Source organism: Trachemys scripta, chromosome 16, assembly GCF_013100865.1.
Source record: "Trachemys scripta elegans isolate TJP31775 chromosome 16, CAS_Tse_1.0, whole genome shotgun sequence".
NCBI classification, from domain to species: Eukaryota; Metazoa; Chordata; order Testudines; family Emydidae; genus Trachemys; species Trachemys scripta.
This window is the reverse complement of record NC_048313.1, coordinates 24,745,001-24,772,999: the sequence shown is the minus strand read 5'-3', so window position 1 is coordinate 24,772,999 and position 27,999 is coordinate 24,745,001. Positions and strand designations below refer to the sequence as shown.

Here is a 27,999-nt window from a genome sequence, read left to right as displayed (position 1 = left end):
TTCATTAGATACACAGGCACAAAATTCCTAAATGCTGGATCTGGAGACGATCAGCCATGCCAGAGGGTATCGCTAGTTGGATGCGCCAAAGAAGAGCCCGATTCCTGCCACTGACACTATTCTGTGGCAGCTTCCTGCTAATGCATTTTAAACCATTTCCCCAAGAATCAACTGCAATTACTTCTCCACTTCTCCACTAATCCCTTCTCTACTTCTGCTCACCATCTCCACTTTATCCTACCATCCAAAGACACATTCCGTCCCCGCTGCTCTGCCCTGCACGGGCTGCATTTCACTCGGCGTTCTAACCCGAACCTCTGATTCTCACCTCTGCTCTCCACCCAGCCCAATGTGCCTTGCCAAACTGCAGCAAATCCCCACTGAACAGTGGAAGGCTGTGTGCTGGGCCTCCTGACCCTTGCCCATTTGCAATCTACTTCCCTTTTGGCTATTCATAGACTATAGGGCAAGATGGGACCATCAGATCATCAAAAAATCCGGCAGAGCTTCACCCAGGGATTCCTGCATCCAGTCCACTAATTTGTGGTTGGGCTTGAGTGTGTCTTTTAGATGGACGTCCAGCCTGCAATTAGAAACGCCAAGTGATGGAGCATTTATCTCAGCCCTTGGCAAGCTGTTCTACTGGTTCATCCCCATTCCTGTTAAAAAGTTGGGCCTTGATTTCCAGTTGGAATTCTTCAGCTCCCAGCCATTCTATCTCATTCTGCCTTTGCCTGCTACATTAAAGAGCCCTCTGTTCTGAGAAATCTGCTCCCTGAGAAGGTACTTACAGACCATGGTCAGTCACCTCTTAACCTTCTTTTCGTTAATGAGACTGAGCTGTTTACACCTTCCCTTCAGTGGTCATTGTGTGTGGATAACGTGCTGGATTCTCCAGAGGATATTTGCATTGTAAAACTCCACCCCTTCCACTACAAAGGCCCATCCAGGCCACTCCAGTTCCACAGTAGATGGACCTCCAGTCAATATGTCCTGTCTGGTCCATGAAAATCCTCTTCTCTCCTTTTCATGCTCTCCCACTCGGCAACACCCTCAACAGCTTTCTCCTGACCTCAAAAACAAATGCGTCCTCTTTGTGGAGTGGCCTTTGCTTGTGTCTCTTGGGTGCATGTGGCAAATGGCATGGAAGCTGTTACGTGCATCATATGGAAAGGTAGTTCCAGGGGCAGGGACAGCCAGTGTACACCAGTAACCTTCCTGGGAGTCCCTGCAACATGCTAATGCCAGGGAGTGACGGACACTGGCCAAATTGCTATAGTGAGTTCCGCACTTAACTCTCTCTTCTGTCACTCAAACCCACGACTTGAAACATCAACTGCTGAGGTAAATAAGTGGTTTGATTGTCACTGACTGACACTGGGCCAAGAGTTGGAGCAAGGCACAAGTGCCACCCAACCCGTGGAGGGTAAAACATGGCTTTACATTCCATAGCTTCCTACTGGGTTCCCCTACAAGACTCTGCTCCCTGCCCCGGATTAATCTCCCTTTTGCACAATCCTCTCTGGCCTAGTTTGCTCTTCAACTTTTGAAACTTCCTCACTAAGCTGAGACTGCAGATCCAGCGCTACCTGTTCCGCCTCCAAATCAAAGCATCCCTAAAACTCACTGCCATCCCCAACATACTTTGCTTCCAAGTTCACCAACAGCCTCCCCACACCTTCCTATTTACAGTAACAAACCCTTCCGACCTTCTGTGCCAGAAATCCTCTCTCTCATTTTCCTTCAACAATGCTCTCTCCATGCCCCTTTTTCACTGTCATCCCATGTCTCATCCCCATCTATCTTGTCTTCCTTAGACTGCAAGTCCTTGAGGCTAGAGAACTAGTTCCCTTTACATCTTGTAACGCACCACTACACCAATCAGCAGCAGCTTCTGAAAGTGCCACCAAAGGACTCTCTCCTTTCGCCCTGGGCCTACCACAGGGCAGTAGAGTTTGGACCCTGTTGAGTCTATTCTGCATCCACACTGGAACAGAATTCTCACTGTTTAGACTGAGGGCCTCTTCCACATTTAGAAACAGAACAAGCTAAAATCTATAGCTCTTAGGACTTAGATTCCTGAGGATACAGCTGGCCCCATAATTTCCATCTGCAGCTAGGAAATTCCATGCCAGCCGCATTGTGAGGATGAGTTAAACTGTATTGATCTAGCTGCTGGATGCTCTTGCAAAGGTCCACTGCAGTGACTGGTGGCAATGGTGACTCTTAGCAGGAGAGATGCGAGGGAAAATAGACTGGCAGGACTGGATTCAACACCAACAACTCCTTAATGCCTCACAAGGGCTATTTTCTTTGCAAGGATGGAGTAGAGCTGGCTTGGCAGTGCCGTGCTTTTCTGCAATGCTATGCCAGAGGCTCCAGCTCCTCAGAGCGGTGGAATGATGGGTTCCGCGGGAAGTCTTCGCCAAGCCCTTTGTGAAGAGATGGGAGGTGGTGGCAAAGGAGGGCTTGGGCCAGGGCTAATCTTCAGGGCATCTAGAAAGTCACCCAGAAATGGCCATACGTGGTATCCTGCACTGCGTTTACAGCTTCTTTGACAACCGTTCTGATTTTGCTTTGTGTGCTGGAAGCTGAGGGCTCCCCTCATTCCCTGTGCCAGCTGCTCTCCGCTCCTCTTCTGTTTTATTAACAGCCATCCACCACTGATGATCCAAACAGCTGTAAGCTCTCCCTGGAGACCCGAGAAGGAGACATGCCCCCGCTCCATAAGGCAGAGGGGCTCCTCTTCCTCCCACCCCAACAGCCCGATGGGTTTCCAGGCTGCCACATTAGTGCAGGCCTGTCTCTCCCATTCAGCTCCTGTCTGTGGGGAAAGAGGGGCTCTGGGGTGTATTGTGCCAGAACTTGCATTTGGGTTTGAAGATCCTTCCTGCCTCCCTATTCTGCTGACCTTGTGGGGACAGCAGAATGCTCCACTGCTGATGCCTGAGATAAAGCAGGCACTTTGCTGGTCTCTGTGCCCAACCTCCTGCCCCGGATGCTCTCTGGCATCCCCTTGCAGAGCCAGACCAGCAATCCCATACCTACCCAATATACACACTTTCCTTTACCCAGATGCTTAACTGCTGTCCCAGGTCCGCCCCACCCAAGACAGAACGGAGCATTGTGCAAGGCACTGCCAGGCAGCTGTGTCCACGTTTCCACCCACTGTGCTGGACAGAAAAGACCTGGCCTGGCAAGATGGGTGCTGCCACCCTGCCACCCTGCAGCTTGTGGGCCCCTTTGCTAGGAGGTTTCTATCTATTGCTGGACTGGAGGAATGGGGGCCAACAGTGCAATATGGTTCTCAGCTGCCAGCTGGACTCAGAATCTCAACGAACTCTGCAGCCCAAATCTGCTCGGCACCTGACCTTCTCCATGTCACTATTTTTGGGTTGGGATCTGTAAAGCAACTTGCCCATCATGGTAGGATCTGAGCACCTGGGGCATTGTCAGAGCGACGTACAGCTCCCCCAGCCAGCAGCAAGGGCAGTGCAGAGCCCAGTCCTGCCCGGAGTTGCAAAATGGTGAGCCTAACCCAAACCTGCTGGAGGGGAGCCCATGCCATGTTCCCTTCCGCGTGGGAGAGGAAGCAAACACAAGTCCTTCTAGAGGCAAAAAAACGAGATCTCTGCTAAAAATGGGCTGAATGTCACACGCAGCCCCTGTGAGCTACACAGCCTCGTTCGGAGGCTGAGTCAAGGGAGGTTGGAGACTGGATCTCATCCCACATGATTTCAGGATTACGCTCCCCACCTCCTGCTTCCCACAGCTGCTGAGGGCACCTGCCGTCCCCAGCGAATCAGAATGAATGTGAAAAATCAAACAATCAACAACCCCCCCAAAAAGCTCTGACTGGAGCCCCCTCCCCCAAGACACCCCCAGGCTTCCAAAGAGGTGACATGCTACCAAATAACAGCCGAATCCTCAGCAAACGTAAATCGAGGAGGCTGGTGGAGCCAGGCTGACCTCCTCCAGCCAATGTCAAGCAGCGTAGCTCCGCTGATGTCACGGCTGCACTGATTCACATCTGCCGGCATACACCTGCGTAGCTCCGGCGAAGCCAGACAGGAGCTTACAGCAGCTGTGCTGAACCAGCACCATGCCACTGGTGGCCACTATGCCCTTCACACCAGCTGAGGACAAGCCTGAATAAACCCAGGGCTCTGACAAGATTGAAAGGAAGGAGGTGGGAAAAGAACAACTTCAAGTTTCATTAGTGTCTTTGATTTTTACAACTCCGCAGCTGCCGCGGTTGGAGGAGATTGCAGGCTGCAAACACTTGTTTCTACCCCCTAGAATTAACCTTTTTTTTTTTTTTTGCACTTTCACGCCCTCCTTTTAAATAGCAAAAGAAAAACAACATGCAGCCATGTTCTCCCAATGCTCAGCAGCCCAGCGATCACTTTGGTAAATACAAAGCCGCGGACAGAAGAAACACAAAAAACTTTTGTTCGCACTCCAAGGAAAAAAAAAAAAAAAAGGAAACAGGAAAACCCCTGAGATCAAAAACAGAATTAACAAAAAAATCATCAGCATAAATCACTTCAGCTGAGCTGCTTCCGGCGAGAATAATCCTCAAACCCACCCCTGCCCCACCCCCAAGGAAAAATAAAATTAACTGAAAAGAGAGCAAGGGCTGAGCTCCTAGGTGAAGTCTGAAGCCGCACGCCCCGGGTGCCCCCTCCCCCACCATTCCCCTCCCCCAATACAATCCCAAAACACGAGAGAAAAGTAAGAGAGACATAAAACAACAATGCAGGTGGCTGGCGGACGGGCATGGCAGGGAGCCCGCAGCCCTGCAGAGTCCAAACTTAATAAATAAGTAGTAAAAAAAATGTGTGTGTCTTTGTTCACAGTGCATGAGTGAGGGTCCCAGCCTCCCTTCCCCATTCCCCAAGTCTCTCGGGGGGCAGGAGGGGTGAAGAGAGAGGCATAAACAGGTGACGTGCCGCCTCTCAGGACCAAGGGAAGTATGAGGTTCCCAGCAGAGCCTTCTTGTCTTAAGGAGGTTGAGGGACAGGGCTGGGAAGAGCCCTCTCTTCTCCAGCTGGAGACGCAAGCCAGGGCTGGAAATAGCCTTCTCTCGTCCAGCCAGTGATGCAGGGACAGGACTGGAACAGGCCTTCTCTCATCTCGCTTGAGACACAGGACACATCTGGAAGGGGCCATCTCTCATCCAGCTGGAGATGCAGGGCCGGCTGGAAAGAGCCTTCTCTCATCTGGCTGGGATGCAGGCTGCAGGCTCTCAAGCAGCTGGAGATGCAGGACCAGGCTGGAAAGGGCCTTCTCTCACCCAGCTGGAGATGCAGAGCCAAGTTGGAAAGAGCCTTCCCATCCAGGGGACATGGGACAGAGATAGAGAGGGACTTGTCTTCGTCGGCTCGCTGGTGCCCGAGACACAAGGACTCTAGCGGAAGGGAAGCAATAAACCCACACTCCAGAGAAAACAAACAACCTCCCACTTCCCCTGACAACACTGGAGGAGAGAGCGAGGAGGGCGGGTGAAATGAACGGTTCAACCAAGCCTCAGAAGAGTTGCTTTGCAAAGGTGTGGGGGGGGTCGGCTGCCATGGGTCTCCTCCCCGTCCCCACCCTGTGGCGGTGACCGGCCGTAAGCTCTCGCTGGTATGGCCCCCTCCCTGGCTCATCATTTTGGCCGTGTGGCTACCTGGTGAAGAAAGGCAGGTGGTGCTGGCTGAGGATGCTGCTCGTGCGGGGCGACTCTGTCTTGGCCATGACGTCTTTGAACCAAGACGCCACGTCCACTTCCAGTGTCTCGTAACGCTTGATGAAGTTGTGTTCCTGGAAGGGAAGCCAGAGGGACCCTGAGCATGAACACCCATAGGAATGGGAGACGGTGGGGAGTTGGGGGGAACATAGCATCTTGGGGGGATAGGGCTGGAGGAGGGACACAGCCCGCTAGCAGTGTGGGGACACACACACACCATGCGGGGAGGAAGGAGTGAGGGACACCCCCCCCCCGGGGGGGAATGGACTCACGGAGACACACATGCACACGCCATGGGGGAGATGGACTCACAGAGACACACACTGCCTGGGAGAGAGAGAGAGTCAAAAAACACACAAGTATTCCTTACGGGAGATGGAATCAGGGGGACAAACACACATGCACCCCCCCCCCCCCGAGACATGTAATCATGGACACACAGCCACGCACACCGCTCGAGGACGTGCAGAATACTGCCATCTGTCAGTGCTCCTCTCTGCAATGAGTTTTGCAACACTGCAGCAGGCAGTAGCTCTGAGTGAGTATGTGGCGGCAGGGCAGCTCGGGGTGGGGCAGGGGAGAGCAGGATGGCACAGTGGACAGAGGAGGGGGACTCATGTTAAAGAAAAAGAACTAAAAGATGAGTAAAACCAAGGCAAAGAGAACAGGCTTGTCCAAGGCATTACAAAAACTCAGTGGGAGAAGTGGGAACAGAACCCAGGACTCTCAGCCCCCCCGTTCTAACCACTAGACCCCACTCCTTTCCCAGAGCTGGGGACAGAACCCAGGAGTCCCAATTCCCAGGCCCCCATCTAAACTGCACTCCTCTCCCCATATCAGGAATAGAACCCAGGGATCTGACTTCCCATCCCCCATCTTTAACTACTAGACCAGGGGTGGGCAAACTACGGCCCGCAGGACTGCCCTCTGTGGCACCGCAGGCCCCGCGCCACTTTCAGAAGCGGCCCTCAGGAGGGGGGGCAGAGGGCTCCACGTGCATTGTCCTTGCCTCCAGGCACCGCCCCACGCAGCTCCCATTGGCCGGAAATGGGGAACCCTGGCCAACGGGTAGTGATCAATGACTCCATGTCTAGTCGGCAGCCGGTTTCAAGTGGTGTGCCCCAAGGGTCGGTCCTGGGACCGGTTTTGTTTAATATCTTTATTAATGATCTGGAGGATGGTGTGGACTGCACTCTCAGCAAGTTTGCAGATGACACTAAACTGGGAGGTGTGGTAGATACACTAGAGGGTAGGGATCGGATACAGAGGGACCTAGACAAATTAGAGGATTGGGCCAAAAAAAATCTGATGAGGTTCAACAAGGACAAGTGCAGAGTCCTGCACTTAGGACGGAAGAATCCCATGCACCGCTACAGACTAGGAACCGAATGGCTAGGTAGCAGTTCTACAGAAAAGGACCTAGGGGTCACAGTGGACGAGAAGCTGGATATGAGTCAACAGTGCGCCCTTGTTGCCAAGAAGGCTAACGGCATTTTGGGCTGTATAAGTAGGGACATTGCCAGCAGATCGAGGAACGTGATCGTTCCCCTTTATTCAACATTGGTGAGGCCTCATCTGGAGTACTGTGTCCAGTTTTGGGCCCCACACTACAAGAAGGATGTGGAAAAATTGGAAAGAGTCCAGTGGAGGGCAACAAAAATGATTAGGGGTCTGGAGCACATGACTTATGAGGAGAGGCTGAGGGAACTGGGATTGTTTAGTCTGCAGAAGAGAAGAATGAAGGGGGGATTTGATAGCTGCTTTCAACTACCTGAATGGGGGTTCCAAAGAGGATGGAGCTCGGCTGTTCTCAGTGGTGGCAGATGACAGAACAAGGAGCAATGGTCTCAAGTTGCAGTGGGGGAGGTCTAGGTTGGATATTAGGAAACACTATTTCACTAGGAGGGTGGTGAAGCACTGGAATGCGTTACCTAGGGAGGTGATGGAATCTCCTTTCTTGGAGGTTTTTAAGGCCCGGCTTGACAAAACCCTGGCTGGGATGATTTAGTTGGGAATTGGTCCTGCTTTAAGCAGGGGGTTGGGCTAGATGACCTCCTAAGGTCCCTTCCAACCCTGATATTCTATGATTCTATGGGAGCTTCGGGGTAGGTACCTGGAGGCGCGGCAAGGGCAGTGCACGCAGAGCCCTCCACCCCCCCTCCCCCAGGGGCCGCAGCACTTCCTGGAGCGGCGCGGGGCCAGGGACAGGGCAGGCGTTCAGGGAGCCTGCCCTGGCCCCGGTGCATGCTGCTGCCACCCTGGAGCTCCTTGAGGTAAGCGGTGCCAGGCCGGAGCCTGAACCAACCCCTCCAGTACCCCACTCCCCATCTCCCTGCCCTGAGCCCCCTGCCTGCACCCTGCACCCTCCTGCACCCCAACCCCCTTCCCTGAACCCCCTCATACACCCCACACCCCTCCTCTGCCCCAATCCCTTGCCCTGAGCTCCTTCCTGCACACCGCACCCCCTCCCACACCCTACACTCCCTCCCACCCCAACCCCCTGCCCTGGCCCTGCATACAATTTCCCCACCCAGATGGGGTCCTTGGCCCAAAAAGTTTGCCCACCCCTGTACTAGACCCTACTCCCCCACCAGAGCAGGGCTTAGAACCCAGGAGTCCTGACTCCCAACCCACTGCTCTAACCATTAGACCCCACTCACTCGAAGTGGGAAATACTAAATTTCGTATTTGCTGCTTATTCAGCTTGATGTAGAGGCGCTGCAGTGGTGCAAATGTTTAAATAGACCGACGGACTCACTGCAGCCTGACTGCGGCCGAGATCTCCCTGCAACCCAGAGGGCCCCCCCAGCCTTGTGTGCAGTATGTGGTATCACACCAAGGCCTTCCGTGAACCTGCTGCTAGGCTCACCCTGGTACAGCATGAAATGGGGCAGGGGGGGTCGCAGCTGGGGCCTTATTTGAGGCATTTCTCCCTGCAGCTCGGGGAGACGGGAGGTCGGATTTCTGTGTCAGATACTCACAAGTAGCTTGTTGTACTTTGGTCTCTTCCTGTGATCTTTAGTAAGGCTAAAAAGAGAGAAAACACATACAGAGTCTTGGCCATCTCCACATGCAACCCTCTGGGCTTCGGAGCATCAATAATCTCAGCCACGAGAGGCCAGTCAAGCTCAAGAAACTTGTTTTGTCCCTTATCGCCGGAGTGATTGTGAGAGCTCCCTAGCACACAGGCCTTTCCCACCAGCACAGAACTGTCCCAAGCACTTAGGTTTCTGCTATTTCCCTTGGGAGGCACCTCGCCTATGGCCAGGCAGTGTAGGCTTTGCTGCTTAATGGCATGAGAACAAAGGCCTGGTGGTAGAGTGGGGGACCGAGCAGCTTACGAGGCTGAGTGCCCAAGAACCTGGGAATTAGGGAGCTAACAGCATCCTGCAAACAGGACAGGCCAGGGTTCAGTGCGGATGTACAGAGATGTCACCTACTCCAGGTCCAGTGCTTAACTGGTGTGAAAGTAGAATTAATTTTATTGTAAAAATAGAATGGATTAAAGAAATGCTGTATGTACCTTTAAGCAGAAATAAGGAATGTTGAAATACAGGTGTCAGGAAAAGAAACATTAAGGCATAAACAATGAGTCCACTTAAGCTAATGGTGGAACATTAACCGGAGATCTGTAAAAGTTAGTAAGGAAATTGAATATGTATGTCTAGCCTCAGGTAAACTTGTCAGTTCTGCTTTCCTTGTCCTCTTGTTAAGTTCGCGCCCTTTTTATCTGTATAAAATAAGGTAGTGTGGGTCTTGCATGGTGCTCACATTATCTGAGTGTATTAGCAGAGCGCTGTGCTAATAAACAGAGTGGTCTAACAAATTGTGAGTCCTGAATCTAACTTTGACACTGGGCTCCTCACAATCCTTTTAACACATTCATCCTCACACTCCCCCCGGAGGAAGGAAGTGTTCTTACCCCATCATACAGGGCAGGCCCTGAGCCTCACTCAAGGTTACCCAGGGAGGCTGGGACAGAGCAGGGATTTGAACTTGGGTGTCCTAGGGCCTAGGCAAGTGCTCTACCCCCAGACCAAGCATCTGGCTAGGAAGAGTCATTGCCAAGGGCAGAGATGGGGATTTATCTGTTACCGAACCAGCCCCCCCGGATGTCTGGCCCTTGTGTACACAGCCACTGTGTCTGACCAGATGTACCAGTCCCAGGCCCCTTGTGTGTGCTGAGAAGGCTGACCCCTCCCAGACCCCAGTGCTAAGCATGCCCAGTCTCCTGGAAGGCAATCGCAGAGAGGCCTGAACGGTAAGGCAAGGAGGGGAGAGCCTAGAGCATCCAGTGGCTGGGGATCATTTCAGATTGGGGGGGGGGGGGTTAACCATGATTCCAGGGGCTACCTAGGCACGCTAGATTTTTTTTTACAGATGATAACTTAGACATTAGCTGACAGGAGCACTGCATCTAATTCCTACATAAAGAAAGAGAAAACATATACAAACACCAAGTAAAGCCGTATTGTCAGTGTATATGTAAGTTTAGAACAATCAGGGAATAATACAGAAAGATATTCCCAATCCAAGCCTTGAAGTGGAGTCGAACTGTTCGGCCGTGTCCTGCCGTTAAACCATTCAGAGCCTTGTCCAGCTCAGCTGGTGGTAGGGAGGAGCCCACTTCAATCCCCGTGAATAAAGTCCCATATGAGGAGGGGGTGCCACAGTCACTGAGGGGCCTGTTGCTCTCGGAGGAGAATTCTGGATTTGGGAATGACAGGTCCCAAGATCCCATCTCAGACAAGCCCGAGCAAAGACTGTGGAAGTTACAGGGTGGAAGCACTTGGTGCACAGGGATTTCTGACGCTGATGTCAGAAGTAAGAGCTGAACAGCTGGGTTCTGAGGGCCAGCTGTGTTTATCACAGCAAGTGTGTAATGAACAGGCTGGTGTGTATGTGCACCATGTACCTCTTGTGGTTCCCCCGGCTGTCCTGGGCCTTACACTGCTAACAAATAGCAGAGATTCTCCGTTAGCTCAGGCATCACGGCCTAGTGCTTTGGTGCAGGCGACGGGGGTTCTGCCCCAGCTGAGAAGCTCTCCAAGGCTGTTGTGTGCAGCACAGGGGCACATGGCAGTTCCAGCTGGCTGTGGGACTGTCACAACAGAGCAGCACCTCCCTGAGTTCCTCCTTCGCCATCCCAGTGCCCAGTGAGCTGTTCAGTGCAGTGTAGAACAGGGTCAGATAGAAGCTGGCCACTGCCATTTGAAATCCGTGTGAGGGACAGGGGCTGTGAAAGACCTGAGTCTCCAGACTCCTCAGCTGGAATTCCAGCCTGGGACTCCCCAGTTCCTGCGGGAGTGCCAGGGGGTGCTCACTGCCATGTGGGGCTCTAGGAGGCTTTCCCGCCTTGCCCCCACCATGCAGCTGTGTCAGGGTCAAAAAAAAAGGTCTGTCAACAGCCAAGGGGCAGATGTCAGTGCTGCGTGAGGCAAAGGCCCCGGGATGGCTCTGGTCCTGTGAGTGACCTGAGCTGTGCCCCGTGGGTGTGTGTCAGTGCGATGTTCAGCCAGAGCCGTGCAGCCCAGCACGCTGGCTTGTCAACCAAGAAACCCTTACATTCCAAACCCCCTCTACTGCAGTGGTTCTCACCCAGGGGGGCGTGTACCCCCGGGTTCACACAGGTCTTCTAGATATTTCCCTAGTTTTACAACAAGCAACATAAAGAGCACTAGGAAAGTCAGTACAAACTAAAATTTCAAACACCCAATATGTTTATACTGCTCTATATACTATACACTGAAATGTAAGTATCATATTTCTATGTTAATTGGTTTATTTTATAATTATGTTGGACTAGACTGATAACTGGTATATTTCTGATATGGGAAACGTAAGAAAGAGTGACTCCACAGCAGACCCCAGAATTTGGCCTGACCATTAGAAAGAAATATGGTTCTCAGCCACCCTGTTGAGTCTGGGTTGATTGAAACTGCCTGTCAGTTTTACAAGGTCAGTGTTATATATATAATGGAGATACCCCATCTCCTAGAACTGGAAGGGACCTTGAAAGGTCATTGAGTCCAGCCCCCTGCCTTCACTAGCAGGACCAAGTACTGATTTTGCCCCAGCTCCCCAAGTGGCCCCCTCAAGGATTGAGCTCACAACCCTGGGTTTAGCAGGCCAATGCTCAAACCACTGAGCTACCCCTCCCCCCAATTGTTAATTGTAGACGCACATCCAGAGACTAAGAGATTGTTCTAACAGTTACAAGATAACAGCTGGCCTTTATGGCTGGTACAACTTTGTTTTCCTGAACTCCAGAATAAGCTTTGTGAACCCCCCGCTCTTGCATGCTTATCTTGTTTGTTTCCTTTTAGATGTAACAAGTGGGATGAATAGACTTATTGAAGTCTGCCATGCCCCACTGATTTCAGAATGGTTATGTTAAAGGATGGGTCAGTGATAAAACGCAGATGTGACAGGATACACATTGGAGTGTGAGTGTGATTGTACGTGTGATTGAATGAGGAATGAAAAATTAAAGGTTGAGGTGCCAGCCTTAAAATAAGACCGTTTGGCTGAAGAATACAGTGGACGAGATAGCCTGATAACCCTGAGGATGTACTTGCCCCAAGAACAGAAGGGCCGAAGAACAAGGTAACAACATACTGTCATTCCGGCATTGCTGTGCCATCTGCGTGATTGACTATCACTTCAAACGTGAGACCAGTCATTGATTACCACTTCAAACATGAGAACAGCATGACGAGGCAAATACATGAGGATGGATCCCTATGAGAACAGACCCTGAACTGATTCTGCAAACCAACTTCCAGGAGCATCAGATGTGAATCTGATAAGGCCCTGCTCCCTCCTCGTGTCCAGGCCACCTGGCCAGTGGCTTGGCATGAGCAACTCTAAGGCTGGTAACTGTGATAACAACCTTGCAGAACCTGCGTGTGTGTGAATGAATGTGAAATTGAATGGAATCTTATAGTTATAACTGACTGCTCACTATGATTCTTTCTGTATTCACAATAAATGCGGCATATTGCCTTATCCCCTTTAATAAGATCCTGCTGGTTTTTCTTTTCTTGGTATAACAATTCTATGGGGGAAATGGGAAAGCAAGCAGTTTTTCAGTAGTACTGTGGCTGTGACACTTGTATTTTTATGTCTGATTTTGTAAGCAAGTAGTTTTTAAGTGAGTTGAAACTTGGGGTATGCAAGACAAATCAGCCTCCTAAAAGGGGTACGGTAGTCTGGAAAGGTTGAGAGCCCCTGCTCTAGTGGGTACAACTGGTGATTAGCAACTTTAATGAGAGCCTTAACCCCAGCTGCCCGCTCTACCCCAGTGCTGGGAAGGGCCAAGCCCCAGGCTGGCGACACTGTTCTGCCAGGGTTCAGCCCTGCACATGGATTAGGGAGTGTGAGCAAAGCCAGTGTGGCATGGCCAGACCTCAGGTTTGGGAAGGCAACAGCTCCATCCTGAGCTAACCGCCCATATGGACCCTTACAGCACAGATCCGAACAGCACTTTGCACATCACATGGCCCTATTCATGCACCCCTTATCCTCCGAGCGCTTATGCTGATGCTCATGTATCCCCATCTCCTCTAACCTCCCTCATGGCCCTAGCCCCCTGCACTCTCTCCCCATGCCCCCTGCCCCCCAGGCATTCAGTGCAGCCAGTCTCCTACCTCCAGCTGCTTCATGTAGCTCGCCGGGAACCAGCCATGCAGCCCATTCTCCTTCTGCCCTTCCCACCAGCTGCCATCCAGCACTTGCAGCACCGTTATCAGCTCCCCTGCCATGAAGCGCAGCCCCAGCCTGAGCCGCTCCCTGGAGAAGGGGCACAGGGTCTGACAGCGCGAGCCCGACATGCTGTGCCGCGGAGCTGGCCTGCAGAGGTGCCTTTTAGGGAGGGCATGGGGGTACCCCTACCAAAATCTGAAATGCGCCCCTGCTCTGCTGTGATACAAAACAAAGGGGGAGCAGGTGCCCCCCTCCCTAAATGGTGCCCCTGGCCAGGGTATGGGGGCTCCTGTGCCATCTACTTAGGAGATCACTCATTGAGTCACATCTATTGAAGCAGTACAGGCTCATGGGCAATTTAAGCTCTGATCAAGGCATGGCCCCTCAGCAGTTGACACTGCCCCATAGATGCAGTGGATTGGTTCTCCCCCCCGGGGTCAGGGGCCCACAAACAGGGCCTCGGCTCCCCAGCAGCGTGGCCGTCACTCACCAGTCTTTAACGAAGGACTGAAAGTCCACGGAGAAGCTCATGTTGTTTGGGAGCAGGGGAGGATCTTCCTGCAAGACCTTGGTGAGCACCTCAAAGTCCGTTTTACAGTTCTTGTAGGGAAACTGACCGGTAGCCAATTCGACCTGCAGAGCGGGAGACGGAGTGAGGTGGGAGAGCAAGGGTTAAAATGGAATCAGGGAGCTTAGAGATAGTCCATGTGCTCTATCTATGATGCTGTGCTACTTCCATCAAATGCAATGAGATTTGTGGGGGCTCAGACCTCTGGAAATTAGGGGCCTAGTCATTACAAAATTACAAAGGTATCCAAGTGCCTAAAAATGCAGACAGGGGCCTAGTGTAATTCATAGATTTCTAGATTCCCAGGCCAGAAGGAATCTAGTCTGACCTCCTGTAAAACACAGGCCACAGTACTTCCTCAGAGTAAACCCTGTTTGAACTAGAGCAGGACAATCCAATGCAGATCCAAAGAACACCCAATACAGAATCCACCACAGCCCTGAGTAAGTTGTTCCCTTGGTTAACCACCCTCACTGTTAAACATTTGTGCCTTGTTTCCAGTCTGACTTTGTCCAGCTTCAACTTCCAGCCAGTGGATCTTGTCAGAACTTTGTTCGACAGAAGAGCTCATTACTGTCAAATTTCTGTGCCCCACATAGGTACTTACAGACTCTGATCAAGTCACCCCTTCTCTTTGTTAAGCTAAACAGATGTTTGGCATTAGTTCACTTATTCCTATGGATTTAGAGGGTTGATCTGACTCCCACTGAAATAGGAGGTGTTTTCCTACCAGGCTAACTTCAAGCACCCTGGTGTGAATGTTTTGGTTCATGTTTTTGACCCCTGAGAATATCTGAATATCTGTTTTTTTTCCTACAGATTTGTCCTGTTGCATTTCACTTAGCTTAGGCACTGGCCCTAGCCAGGTTTGTTTCGCTTGATTTCTCGTCAGTTTCGCTTTCTGGTCCTAAGGCCCTAGTGACAAAGGTGTGTGTCCTGGTTTTACTGATGCAAGAGGAACTTTTTATCTTAAAAAGATATTAAAGCTTCCAAAAGTAGGTTAGTAGGAACATTATGGTTCACTGAAATTGGGTCCCCGTTATGCCAGGCACTGCACAGACACAGAGTGAGAGATAGTCTCTGCCCCAAAGAGCTCCCACACTAACCAGACAAGGCAGAGAACAGGAAGGGTCATTATACCCATTTTGTGGGTAGGAAACTGAGGCACAGAGGGATGATGTGATTTGCTCAAGGTCATACAGGGAGTCAGTGGCAGAGCTGGACTTTGAACCCAGGACTCTTGAGCCCCACAGCAGTGCTCTAGCCACAAGACCAGTCTATCTTCTGCATTCCTCTTGCCGAGGCAATTCCTTTTAAGAACAGGAGTGCCCAAAGTTTATGACAGATCGTAGGGCTGTCCAAGAACCTGCATCCCTCACCCACACAAACCAGCTACTGGTTTGTCCTTGTATCTTCCTCAATAGACGAAGAGACATTGAGTTGGCCAAGGGTAAAAGCAGAGCTGGTTGGGCTAGAATTTCCCAGACCAACATTTCGAATTTTTTTCTGAACCTGAATCAGGACAAAAAGCTAAAAATTGCAAAATTTTTCACAAACTGAAAAGCTGAAAATAACCTTGATAACTTTCAGAGTAACAGCCGTGTTAGTCTGTATCCGCAAAAAGAAGAACAGGAGTACTTGTGGCACCTTAGAGACTAACAAATTTATTAGAGCATAAGCTTTCGTGGACTACAGCCCACTTCTTCGGATGCATNGTTGTATATTATTATTTTTTTAATGTAAAGGGTCCTAACCGAAGTGAAACATTTCAAAGTTATCAAGAACAGGAGTACTTGTGGCACCTTAGAGACTAACAAATTTATTAGAGCATAAGCTTTCGTGGACTACAGCCCACTTGCATCCGAAGAAGTGGGCTGTAGTCCACGAAAGCTTATGCTCTAATAAATTTGTTAGTCTCTAAGGTGCCACAAGTACTCCTGTTCTTGATAACTTTGAAATGTTTCACTTCGGTTAGGACCCTTTACATTAAAAAAATAATAATATACAACAACATAAGTTTAGAAACAAAAAGCCACTTGGGCTGAAAGATCAAAATGCGACGTTTTGCCATTTTCAAAACTTTTTTTGTTGTGGGCATTTTTTGGGGTTGGGTGGGGGGGGGGTGTTGAGCCCAACATGGCCGCGTGGGAAGTTTCCATTTTCATGAATCAGTATTTTCTGACAGAAAAAACATGCTGGTGAAATCTTGCCAACCAGCTGGAGATAAAACTCAGCAGCTGATCAGCCATGCCCTTACTCCACCGTGACCGGGAGAATGGCCAAGGGACTTTGGCTGTCTTGAGATCACTGAGCCCCTCGTGGCAAATCTTGGCACCGAGTTCAAAGCAGCATTTTGCATGAGAAAGTAAAGAAGGGACTTCACTCACCAGCGAGATGCCCAGGCTCCACACATCCGCTCGGATATCGTAGTCTGGTTTGGTGGGATCAGGAGGGTCTATCCTTTCAGGCTGGAAAAGAAAAGTCAGTACACACTCAGTCCAATGGCGCTCACCTGGAGGCTAGGATCTTACATTATAGCACATGCCTATTACAGACTGAGATTATGAAATCATGCCACTCTTTATTGATATGCAGCCAGCTCTGGGGTGGAGCAAGGCAGCTGCATAACAGCCACACAGCAATGCTGCAATGTAGCCCGGGAGTGAATCTATCTACAGATTTCTAATGTGCATATCAATGAAGTCAATAGGACTCATTTAACCAGTTTAAAGTTTAGGCTAATGGGGGGAATTACCTGGCTGAAATTAGGCCATGCACACTGGAGCAAGCAGAGGGGGCCAGATCCCCAGCAGGACAAATGGGCCATAGAGTCATTAAAGACAGATCCATGGCTCGCCTAAATCAGCACAGATCCACTGAAATCACCAAAGCTGTATCCATTCACACCAGCTGAGGATCCTTTAGATCTTGGCTCAAGTATGTCATCTCAAGCAGGACAGCACCCCCTAGAGCCACCCTGGAGAACTGCTTCAGCTGGCCATTTTTCAGAGGTCTCCCATCCCAATACCGACCAAGCCTCACCCAACACAGCAGGCAAGATTAAAGGGGATCCCATCCCAAGATACCACCCATCCCTGGGGCTCAGGCACCCACAGCTGCCAATTAGCGCACAGGCAGCCTGAGGCCCAGCAGCACCCACTCCAAGCCTGCGGGGGTTATGTCATAGCACAGCCCAGCCCTCACCGCCATGTACGCCGCGCAACCCGCACTCCGGGTCTTGGCCTTCGAGTCCACCAGCCTCCCGCTGATCCCGAAGTCACACAGCTTGATCTGCCCCCTCTCGTCTAGCAGAATGTTGGAGGGTTTGACATCTCGGTGGATGACGCCATGCTTCTCCTTCAGGTAGTAGAGTGCCTTGACAATCTGAAAGGACATGGCCACCCCATGCTGATAGAGATGGCGTCTCCCAGAGTCAGCCCACTGCACCCACCTGCCCTCCGGGCTCACCACAGGAGGATCAGCAAAAGGAGGGGCCAGCTAGAAAAGCCAAAGAGATCCCAGGCTCGATATGCAGCAGGGAGGGGTCAGCCCCTTTGTACTCAGCTCTGCAGAGAGCACACCAGGCACCGAGAGCTCAGTTCTAGGTCCATCAATCCCAGAATTCCTGTCCTGGAGGAGGGAGGAGCCAGCTGATGAGACTGAATTGCAGACCAAGGCCCCAGGCGTGCACGGGGTGCTGTGCAGAGATCAGTAGGAACAAGCCCCTGAGGCAAGAGATCTCGCCCTCCGGGAGCCCCTTTCCCAGCACAGACCCTGTCTGCGCAAAGCCAACCCAGCGGTGCAACGGGTCCCTCCCAGTTGCTCACGTGGGAGAAAGGTTTGGCAGGTGCCCATCACGCTGCATCCAGCCCCACTTGCTCTTCCCCCACCTCGCTCCACCAGAACTCACTGCCACCGTCATCTTCCCCAGGATCCTCTCGGGGATGGGCCCCTGGATGCGTTTCTTGAGTTTCTCCGCACATGTGCCCATCAGCTCCATGGCAATGAAGACGTCTGTCTGTGTGGGAGGGAAACCAAGGCCAGGTTACCAGGGGGCGCGACATGCGGAAAGGAGGTGGCGGCTTTGGGTAACGTCGCACTGCACATGGGGGCGGCAGCGGAAATCGAACCCGGGACCTCTCCACAAGCACAAGCCTCAGCTGCCTGAACTGGACGACCCAGCTCTGACAGCTCAAGGCTGTAGCCAGGGCGCGCAGCCACAAGGGGGAGATGGACAGCTGCAGCGTGAGCGTAGGGGGCTCTTACATTGGTGATGAAGGTCCCGAAGCACTGGACAATGTAGGGGCAGTCGTGGCTTTTCAGCACCACATCCAGGTCCATCAGGATCCTCTTGTTCTCCTCCTTGTTACCTGAGCGGCGCATTTGCTGTGGGGACCAGACAACAGGTGGGGATTACAGAGCGGCTCTATGGGCTGAGAGCCGAATGCAGGGATGAACAGTGACATCTGCTCTGCCCTGCCACGCAGGGGACCATAGAACCCTTTGTTAATTAACGCAGATGATTCCCCACCCACGTAGGGCAGCGTTATCTCCAGTTTGGAGATGGAGAAACTGAGGCACAGACATGGGACATGACTTGCTCAAAGTCACACGGAGGCAGTGGAGTCCTGGCTTTAAGGCCCCCATCTTCCAACCTCTAGACACCACTCCCCAATGAGAGGCGAGAACAGAACCCAGAAGGCCAGCCCTGGCCCCCCAAGCTCTAACTACCAGACCCCACCCCTCTTCCAGAGTTGGAAATAGGACCCAGGAGTCCTGACGTGTAGCACCGCCCTGCTCTGACCACTAGACACCACTCCCCTTTCAAAGCTGGGAATAGAGCCCAGGAGTCCTGACCCTCAGTTCTCTGTTCTCCCCATTCAACAACACCCCCTCCCTTCCTGATGGAACTATTCACCCCTTGCTCGGTCTGTTCTTAAGGCCCTGCCCCCGATGTTCACCTTCACGGCTATGATGTGTCCCGTTTTCTTGAACCGCATCTTCCACACTTGACCGCATGTCCCGCTGCCGATCTCGCCTAAGTTCTCCAGGTCATTGATCTCTGCTTGGTACCGCTGCACCAAGAAACATACACACAGGATTACAGGAGGGGCCGTACAGCAGAGCCCATGTCTATACACAGGGGCCCAGGAGACAACCCTGAGCTAGGACAACTCCCAAGGGTAACCTCCATGGTAGGTATGCCAGCAGTGGGGTACCAGGCTTCGCTGACCGGCAACTGGATTCCCCCTGGCCCCACATTGCACCACCTGCCTGTTCTCTAACCCACAATGGAGCTTGAAAGGGCAGGGAATCCTCAGTTCCCCTCTCCCTGCAGGATGGGCATCCCAACAAGGGGCAGCATATGCATGTGGTGAGGGGTAGGGGGACGCTTGCCCTCATGCAGCCTGTTCTGGGGCAGAGGATTTTGTCTCAAGCCAGAACCAAATTCAACACAGAACAGCAGCCACTTCTGGGACGCTGCACAGGAGCTGTTTAATAGCTGCACAGCAACACACTGGGCTCACTCACCCAGCCATGAAATGCAGCCACCTTGGGGGTGGGACTTGGCAGCTGTTTACCAGTGCAGAGCAACAATAAACAGGGAATGCTTGCCCAGCGCTGAAATGCAGCCACCTTTAGGGTTTGGTAGCTATTTAAAAGCACAATTCCACTCAACAGTTTAGGACAGGAAAACTGATGTAAATCAGGGATACTCTGCACAAGTTGGCACCTACAGTTCTACTGATGGAGCAGCACTGAGAATATGATACCTTTGCACTTCTCCAACTCACCTGCCCTCCTATGGTCAGGTAACCCGTTTGCTTCATGATTTCCTGCAGCTTCTGATCTATCTCTATACTAGAGAGAGAAGTGGAGAAAGTTTGGATGAAGACAATATACCAAATCAAGTGACTGGCCCTGAGAAGGAGGCACTCCCCTGACATTTACCAGAGGCCAGGTCAGAATCCAAGCTAGGCACTGGCTGAGGACCCCAACCCACCTGTAGCAACAGGCTCATCAAGTCTAGTGGTCCCCCCGCACTGTGGCACTGGATTAGCCCAGTGAGCTGGCTAGCCCACCAGAATAAGGTCAGACAAATCTCATTGGCTGAGCCAGGTGGCCTGCTCCACCTCATTGGCCGAGCCAGCTGCCTCGCAACACCAGTTTACAGGACATATACACAAAATAGGTGATTGGTGCAGCAGCACCCTGTAGAGGGAGCCAGCTAACCAGGCCAAGAACAGCAGCCCCAGGGGTTTCCTTCATTCAGCCCCATCACCACCACTTGGGAGGTGGTGTCCTTTCCCCACTGCTTACCTCTCCATGCTCCTGGGGATGGGGAAGGATGGCTGGGGCAGGCCCAGCATGTGGCGGGGGCGCGGCTGGTGCGTTTGATGCTGGGGAGAGTTCTCTGAGGAAGAGGAGCGGCTGCTGCCATCGTTCGCCAGGGGGAGCTGCAGGGCTGTGGGAGTGAGCGAGAGTCAGGCACTCAGATGCCTGGGTCCCTTTCCACCCTCTGCTCCAGAGAACCCACCCCACACCCCCGTCTGCTGCATCTTATAGCCCCAGATCCCTGTCTGTGTTGCACGGGGTTGTGGGGGCCTCGTTGAAGGAGGATGCAATACCTACAGCCATGCTGCTTAACCATCCAGCACCCCGGCTTCCAACATGCCCCGTCACTGACACTGCCCATCAGAGAACAAAGCCCTTTGTGGATGCCACTAGCGGCTGGAATGCACAGCACCAACCCTTCCCCTCGCCCTGGGCCATGCCACCCTGGAGCAGATTGTCAGGAACTATGTTGAACTGGCCTCCATGGGGCAACAGGCCAGGTAAGACATAATGGGTCTTCTCGCATTTACGTTCCATGGTTCGATAAAGCAGATTTTCCCACACAGACTGCAAACGCCTGTTTTCTCTCATACTAGGGTTGCTCACCCCAGCCCTCAGCAAAGTGGTTAGCAGCTGTTGGGAGTGACTGTGCTGTGCTGGAATCCCAGTGCTAGATGCACACGGACACACAGGATACAGCTGGGTTTGGGCTGCAGATTGGTCACTGCAAACGATCCTGACCCTTCCTTAGATCAGCTTATCCTGGTGGGTTTATAGCCTGGGCACTGAAGCAGAGAGACAGAGGTAGCTGGGTGATTTGTCCAAGGCCACCGCAAGTTAGGGCAGGGAACCCAGGCATCCTAGCCTGAGATTTAACCACACCACGGGCGTTGTGTAGCTAAATCCCCCTAGTCGCTTTTGCAGTTCTCAGCCCTGACTCCCAGCCTGCTGCCCACACTCCCTGCTATGCCACGGCATGGTCTGCTGTAATTCAGCTGACTGGCACCGACTGGCAGCATGCCTGAAATATAAGGAGTTCATCAGGTGAGATTTAAGGAAGTGGTCAAAGATAGAGCCTCTTCAGGTGTGTCAGTTTCCTGGATCAGTTTCAACATAAACCGTTTGTCCCCATGTTAACAAGGGAGGCAGCTCTGCCACTGAAAGGCTGGGAACCTGCCAGAATGAGAAGACGAGAAACCAAGGCCCATTGTTTGCCCTTGGAAGTTTGAGGCGAAGTTTTACTGGGGTAAGTCCATGAACAAGCAGGGAGGTCGCTGCGGTCGTTACCCGCCTTACCACATTCAATACCACACTGGTAATGGGGAAGAGGGGAAGGGCTGAATCCTCCCATAGGCTTGAAATAAAACAGCCCCTCCCACATACTGGGGCAGGGGAACCACGTGAGGCACAGAGAGTAGCTGGTGCATACGCTCAACAGCTCAGAACATGTGTGGGATACCCTTTCTGAACTTCTTCCCACTTACATGCCAGAAACCCAGAGCTATGGCCTCTGCTTGCAGGAGCGCACCTGTAGTTCACATCCAGACCTCACTACCCAAGCGGCGAGGAGCTGTCCTCAAGAGACTACAGATTCCAGCATACAATGCTGCCAGGTCTCCGAAGAAGTGGAGCACAGCATGCTGGGATGTGTAGTCCGTCATTTACCCACAGACTGTGCCCCCTTGTTGAAGGTAGGGAGGCTGACTGTTGAACTTGATGGGTTGCGCTTTGGCTAGAAAGTTGCTGCCACATTCTAGCCTCACTCTGCCTAAGGCATCACCCCAGAGGTCAGTGGAGTTACCGCAGCTCAGCAGAGTGGAATCTGGCCCTCGGTATTTAATATTATGCAGCTTACCGCAAGCAGGGGCTTGCTAAAATCATCCCACCTCAAATAATTTCCAGAAACTCCCCACACCAGCTTTCAATGGCCAAGCCAAGCTACCCTACGCTGTTAGCCTGGGCTGAAGGGAACACCCCTCACCCCAAGGGCAAGGCCACTTATAGAATTGCAACAGCTGGTAACCTGGGACTGCAGAGTTATTAGATGAGGGTTCAAAGCATGTTGTGCCCAGAAGGGAGGGGTTGCAGCTGCCGCAATAGGAGAGCTGGTGAAGGGACCCTGATCCTTTCAAACAAAGACATCTAATGCCCATTGACTGAGCCAAAACCCAATTCCCACACACAGGTCAAAGAAGAACCATTTTCCCACATTGTCCCGAAGCAGCTTGAATCTGATCAATTTCAATAGCTTGAAGAGTCTTTTACCAAACAAAAATACTTTGCCCTCCTGCCATCAGAGGATCTCAAAGCACACTGGCAAATAAGCTCTGACAAGCCGAGTAAGTATTATCCACCTGATACAGAAGGGCCAGCAGGGAGAGACTTGCCCAGGGCAACCCCAGCAGAACGAGAAGTAGAACCCAGGAGTTCTGGCTCAGTCTCTTTTGCTGAATTTGTTCTAACCACAAGTCAATGCTCCCTTTATAAATTTGCTTCCACACTTGCTGGTGTATCCAAGTGCTGCAATACTAGAATGGAGGACTGCCCAAGCCAGGACTTGAAAACGGTCTGCTCCCATGTGAAGTGATCCAATTCCTCCTGGATCTTTTAAGATCACTCAAGGCTCACTTTGAAAGGTCCCACCGCACTGAAAATATAGGGCCAAACCCTCCAGCGGTGTAAATCAGGGTAGTGCTATTGATGTTAGTGAAGCTATCCTGGGTTACACTGGCTGAGGACTCTGCCCACTGGTTTTTAATGATAAACTACGTTGGCATGTTCCCTCCGGCTTTAACTGCTGCTTGACAAGGAGTGTGAAGTTCTCTCCCCATCTATGCAAGCAACCACCTCCCCTCCCTCATGTCATGATCCAAAGTGTGCCACATCCCAAGGACTTCAGTAGCATCCAATTCCCAGCCCAATTAAATTAAGTTAAATCAACTTGAGTGGACTTTTGACAGGGCGGTGCAGTAGCTAGGGCAGCTGGAGATCTGAGTTCTGTTCCTGGCTCTGCCACTGATTTACTGCAGGGTCCTAGACAAGTCACTTCCCCCTATCTGTGCTTCTGTTTTCCCTCCCACCCTTAGCTTGTGTTGCCTGATTAAACCATCAGATCTCTGTGCCATAGACTCACTGTCTCTGCATGCTGTGCCCAGAGTATGAGGGTCCTGATCTCGGCGGAAGCCACTTGGCACTGATTGTAATATAAATATTTATTTATTATTAATTCTGAGCTCCACAGAAAATGCCCCTAGTTCCAAGCAGCTCACACTTAGCTCTTCCATTGCACTTTCCACTGGTAGATCACAAAGCGCTTTACAAGAGAGGGCAGTATTATACCCATTTTACATATGGGGAAACTGAGAGGGGCCATAACATGCCCAAGGTCCCAAAGCAGAGCACAGATGGGACTAAAACCTATACCCATCGTATCCCAGCCCAGGATGTGCCGCAGTCAGCCACACTTCCTCCCCAACTCAATAGGAGTGCTAAGTACTCAAAAAATCTGGCCCAAACTGAGCCTGGAAGGACCTGGTTCCCAAATTCTGGGCTGTGAAACCACAGTGATCGGGGTCCAATCGGGCCAGGTGCTGTAGATCCCCCTTGTTCCCTGATCAAGCTTGGGGTCCCCATCATGCTGGGTGCTGCAGACACATGATGAGAGACTTTCCCTGCCCCCGAAAGCACACAGTCTAAATAGACAGAGGGGAAACTGAGGCACAGAGCAGGGAAGTGATTCACAAGAGGTCCCACAGCAGTTAAATGGCAGAGTCAGGAACAAAACCCAGGTGGTCCTGATTCCCAGGGCAGTGGCTGATCTGCTGAACCACATGCTATAAAACCACAAAACTTGGCAGGAGACCTTGGGGTCCGGTGGAGTCTGCCAACACCCTGTCTGCACAGTGGGTTTGCCCCAGTTACTGCACCACTGTGCTGACACCCAAGCTCGCTTCACACCAGGTCAACCTGGCCTGGCATTGAGGAGGTGGGGGCTGCGCCAGTGGTTTGCTGCACTGCTGCCCACCGATGGCTGAAATCCCCACTTGTGGAAAAGGCCTGAAAACCACTCCACAGACCAGATCTGAAACTGTCCCTTTAACCGCATCTCACCCAGCTGGCCAAAGGGGAGAAGATAGCTACCTCACAGGGTGGCTGGCTAGGAGATCTTATGTCTGAGGGGTGGCACGCGGTAGCAGGTTAGGTCTGAGACCACAGCTGGGATATAAGGCCTAGCTCTGAAACTGGCCAAAATTTGCAGATGTGACTTGAATTTCAGCACCCCCAATTCCACTTAGGGTCCACAGGAGCTAGGGGCATCCAGCACCTCTAACAATAGAGCCTTGAAGCATCTACCAGCCCCAGTCAGGGATCAGGACCCCATCATGCCAGGTGCTGTACAAACACAGAACACAGACAGACCTTACCCCAAAGAGCTATATCCAATCGACCTGCTCTGAGCCCCACAGATGGTTGGAATCTCCATTTTCTAATTTCCTCTGGAAGCTGGTACCACAGTATTATGGGTTCTATCTCCTGGCTCTGGGAGGAGCCATGAGACCTAGGAGGTTAGAGGTGGGGAGATGGGAGTCAGGACTCCTAGGTTCTGTTCCTGGCTCTGGGAGCGGAGTGGTATCTACTGGTTGGAGCAGGGGAATGATACTGGGATTCCGGATTCTCATCCCACCTTCTTGCTGCATGACCATGGAACAAGTCCCCTTCTCCACTGGCTGAATGACAATAACCCTCATCTAAGTCATCTCAAAGTTGACACCCAAAACCACCAGTCAGTTCTGGAAGAGCTGGCCTGACTGCATGGCCTTGGGCAGATCACGGTATCAGTGGCTTGGTTACCCACCAGCAAAACAAGGATAACACTGCCCTATAACCCAGCCTCCGAGGGAGGCAGTCTGAATGTTTGCGAAGTGGTATTACTGCAGAAAACTTTTGAGCCCTTTGGTTATAAAAGAAACACAAGAGGAAGCTGCTGGGCAAATCCCTCGGGAATCAGGCCATGATGGAAACCGAGATATCCCACTGCTTATACTATTTTAATGGGGCTTTAGCAAACAGGATTTGAAGCACTGCCTGGGTAATCTGGCTTCACGGCCTCCCCTGAACCTTTCGATTTGCTCAAGGAATAGCTGCGCTATAGTGCAATTCCAGAACAGTGTCGGTTTCAATGGGATGCATTCCACGGCTGGCTTTGTAAGAAAACAGGAGCAGTGTTCAGTAACACAGAGGCAGGCTCTTTCTCCTGACTGTATTGGACCCTGCAGGATTAGCATCTCTGAAAAAAAGAGAGAGCCCGGGACAATGTAGAGAAGCTGACACCCATTTTTCTAAGCAGGGCAGTATTAGGAGTCCGAGGTTTGTCCCTGTAGCGGGTTCTCTCTCTCCAGGGTAAGCTGTATTCCTTCATCTTTAATAATCTGTCTCCTTTTTTAGGGGGAGAGGGCCAATGTATTCCATTAACACACGCCGCATTCTAATGAAGGCACAAGGTACCATTGTGGTGAATACGGTTACAAAATAGGAGAGACCCATTGGGCCCAATCCTGCCTCCAGGGAGCTTGTTGAGAATTTTCTGACGAATCTCCTGCTTCAAAATATCTTTGGGGGGAAAATCAAAATTGTTGAAAGGTTCCTTTTTACAGTTCAGTTCAAAATGACCTTCTGGTTCAAAATTGTAGTTAATTTACACTAGAAAGATTTAAAAGGCTAAAATCAAAATCAAGCATTTTGAACTGATCGAAACAAAACATTGCAATTGACACAAACCAAATTGTTTCCCCCAGGTTACCGAACATTTGTGAACGTTTTCTCAATTTTGACTTTTCTTCTTGCTTTGGAACATGGAAAAATGCCAAAATCTTGAAAACTCTCACAGGACAAGAAAATCATTTCCCGCCCAGCTCCAGTGCTGAGCACGCTGGATCTGACCCAGCAAAGCCGATGGAGTTCTCAACACCTTGTAGGACTGAACCGCTGGAGGGCACAACGAATTGTCCTTAAAAGTACCTGGATTTTAAGGTCACAAGGGATCAATGTGATCATCTAGTCTGGTTTCCTACATGACACAGGACCCTTACATGTGTGTACTGTCACAAGATGACTGGCCCCTTTAAGAAGGGGTGAGGTCCAGTGCATCTGGACTGATACTTGCTTCCCAACTGGGCATCAGGGAAGGCACTGGGGCCTTATAATAGGTCTGTGCAGGAGCCTTTATTCCCCACAGTGTCTGTAGGCCTCTGTCAACACCCATCTGCATTTATAACGCCCAGGTGCCGACCTTACGCCCAACTGGGAAGCAGGTATCAGTGCCGGTGCCCTGGAACCAGCCCCCTCTTAAAGAGGCCAGTCGCCCTATGACAGTTGCTAACAAAACACTGATTAGAACAAAGAATGTTTCAGTCTCATTTTGCTTTTCACCATTTAGTCCGTGTTCCTTTTGGTGTCTCACAGACAGTGAAACTGAGCCAGTCAGTTTCAGGTGGCATTTGTATTTTGTTAAGTCAGTTTCACTTTCTGATTGTGAGCTAGGATCACAAGGCTGCTGTGTTTCAGTCTGACCTAGGGGACGGTTTTAGAAGGTTTTCTAGTCTGACCTGCGGCATAAAAAAGGCTAGCGAATTTCACCCAGTACAATTGCGTATCAAACCTAAACTTATTTAACACTTTATGGAAAAAGAAACTCAGGTGAAAGCAGCTGTTTGACCTCGGCTGGTAGAGCCAGTTTTTCCCACAAAACACAAATTTAAGACCTAAATTCCCTGACAGACTTTCTAGGACCCAAGACTCCCACAATCCCATAACGCAGCTAAAAGCTTGGTCCTGCCCCATTGGAATCATTGGCCAGGGACTTCAAACGAAGACAGGTCTGGGGTCACAATGCTCTGCAGGCAGCTAGATTGGCTTGAGAGGGGTCTCCACTTACCAAATTGTAGGCAAGTGTCCGGATCCCCAGCTAGTGTAAACTAGCATCTTTCCATTGGAGTCCATGTGGCCAGATCCCCAGCGGACATAAACTGATATCTTTCCATTGGTGTCAGTGACTCCAGGTCCCCAGCTGGTTTAAACTGGAATCAATAAGGCCAGATTCCCAACTGGTGTAAAGCAGTCTCAAATTATTGGAGTCAATGGGGCCAAATCCCCAGCTGGTGTAAATCCATATCACTCCACTGAAGTCAATGGAACCAGATCCCCCGCTGGTATAAACTGGTGTTGCTCTACTGAAAGCAGTGGGCCAGCTGATGTAACCTGGCCTAGCTAATCTGGGTACCTCTACCGGAATCAACAGAGCTTTATATAAGTCAAGAATTTGGACCAAAGTCTCTTCAGCCCTCGCGTCTGATATGTGCTCCCCCTGCATGCACAGCAGTGGGAACTCCGGGGACTCGTGTGCTGCTGTACAGGTAGGAGAGAATTCTGCCCCAAGGGCTCTTTCCTGCCAGCAGCTGAGCGCCCTTCGTGTCCAATGACCTCAGGGGCTGCTGTCACGCTGCACACTGGAGGATCTGGCCCTAAGAAGGCAAGTTCCATATAAAACGTAACAAAGGCCTCTAGCCACACCAAGGGGGTTTCCAATCCAAGGCTGCGAGGACGCACCTGTGCAATGGTTATTAGGGATTCTGGGGGAGACTTTCTGAAGTTCCCAAGGAAT

At 51.4% G+C, this 27,999-nt stretch overlaps 1 protein-coding gene across 6 annotated transcripts in view; it reads right to left on the bottom strand.

Annotated features, from left to right (window-relative positions):
• Positions 1-27,999, bottom strand: part of MAP2K7 (mitogen-activated protein kinase kinase 7) — a 62,784-nt gene that overhangs the window by 11,723 nt on the left and 23,062 nt on the right. For 2 of the 6 annotated variants that reach the window (XM_034791900.1, XM_034791901.1), the window contains 11 exons: positions 20,325-20,469; positions 19,799-19,865; positions 18,965-19,078; positions 18,270-18,389; positions 17,914-18,021; positions 17,208-17,387; positions 16,391-16,471; positions 13,926-14,068; positions 8,713-8,758; positions 5,672-5,805; positions 4,691-5,410 (listed from right to left, as the gene is read on the bottom strand). In XM_034791900.1, the coding sequence (XP_034647791.1) occupies positions 5,293-5,410; positions 5,672-5,805; positions 8,713-8,758; positions 13,926-14,068; positions 16,391-16,471; positions 17,208-17,387; positions 17,914-18,021; positions 18,270-18,389; positions 18,965-19,078; positions 19,799-19,865; positions 20,325-20,469 (1,256 nt within the window). In that variant the 3' untranslated portion in view covers positions 4,691-5,292. Of the gene's footprint in view, positions 1-4,690; positions 5,806-8,712; positions 8,759-13,925; positions 14,069-16,390; positions 16,472-17,207; positions 17,388-17,913; positions 18,022-18,269; positions 18,390-18,964; positions 19,079-19,798; positions 19,866-20,324; positions 20,470-20,945; positions 21,125-27,999 lie in introns of those variants that run through there. The other 4 variants (XM_034791904.1, XM_034791903.1, XM_034791906.1 and 1 more) reach the window with 3 other exon arrangements.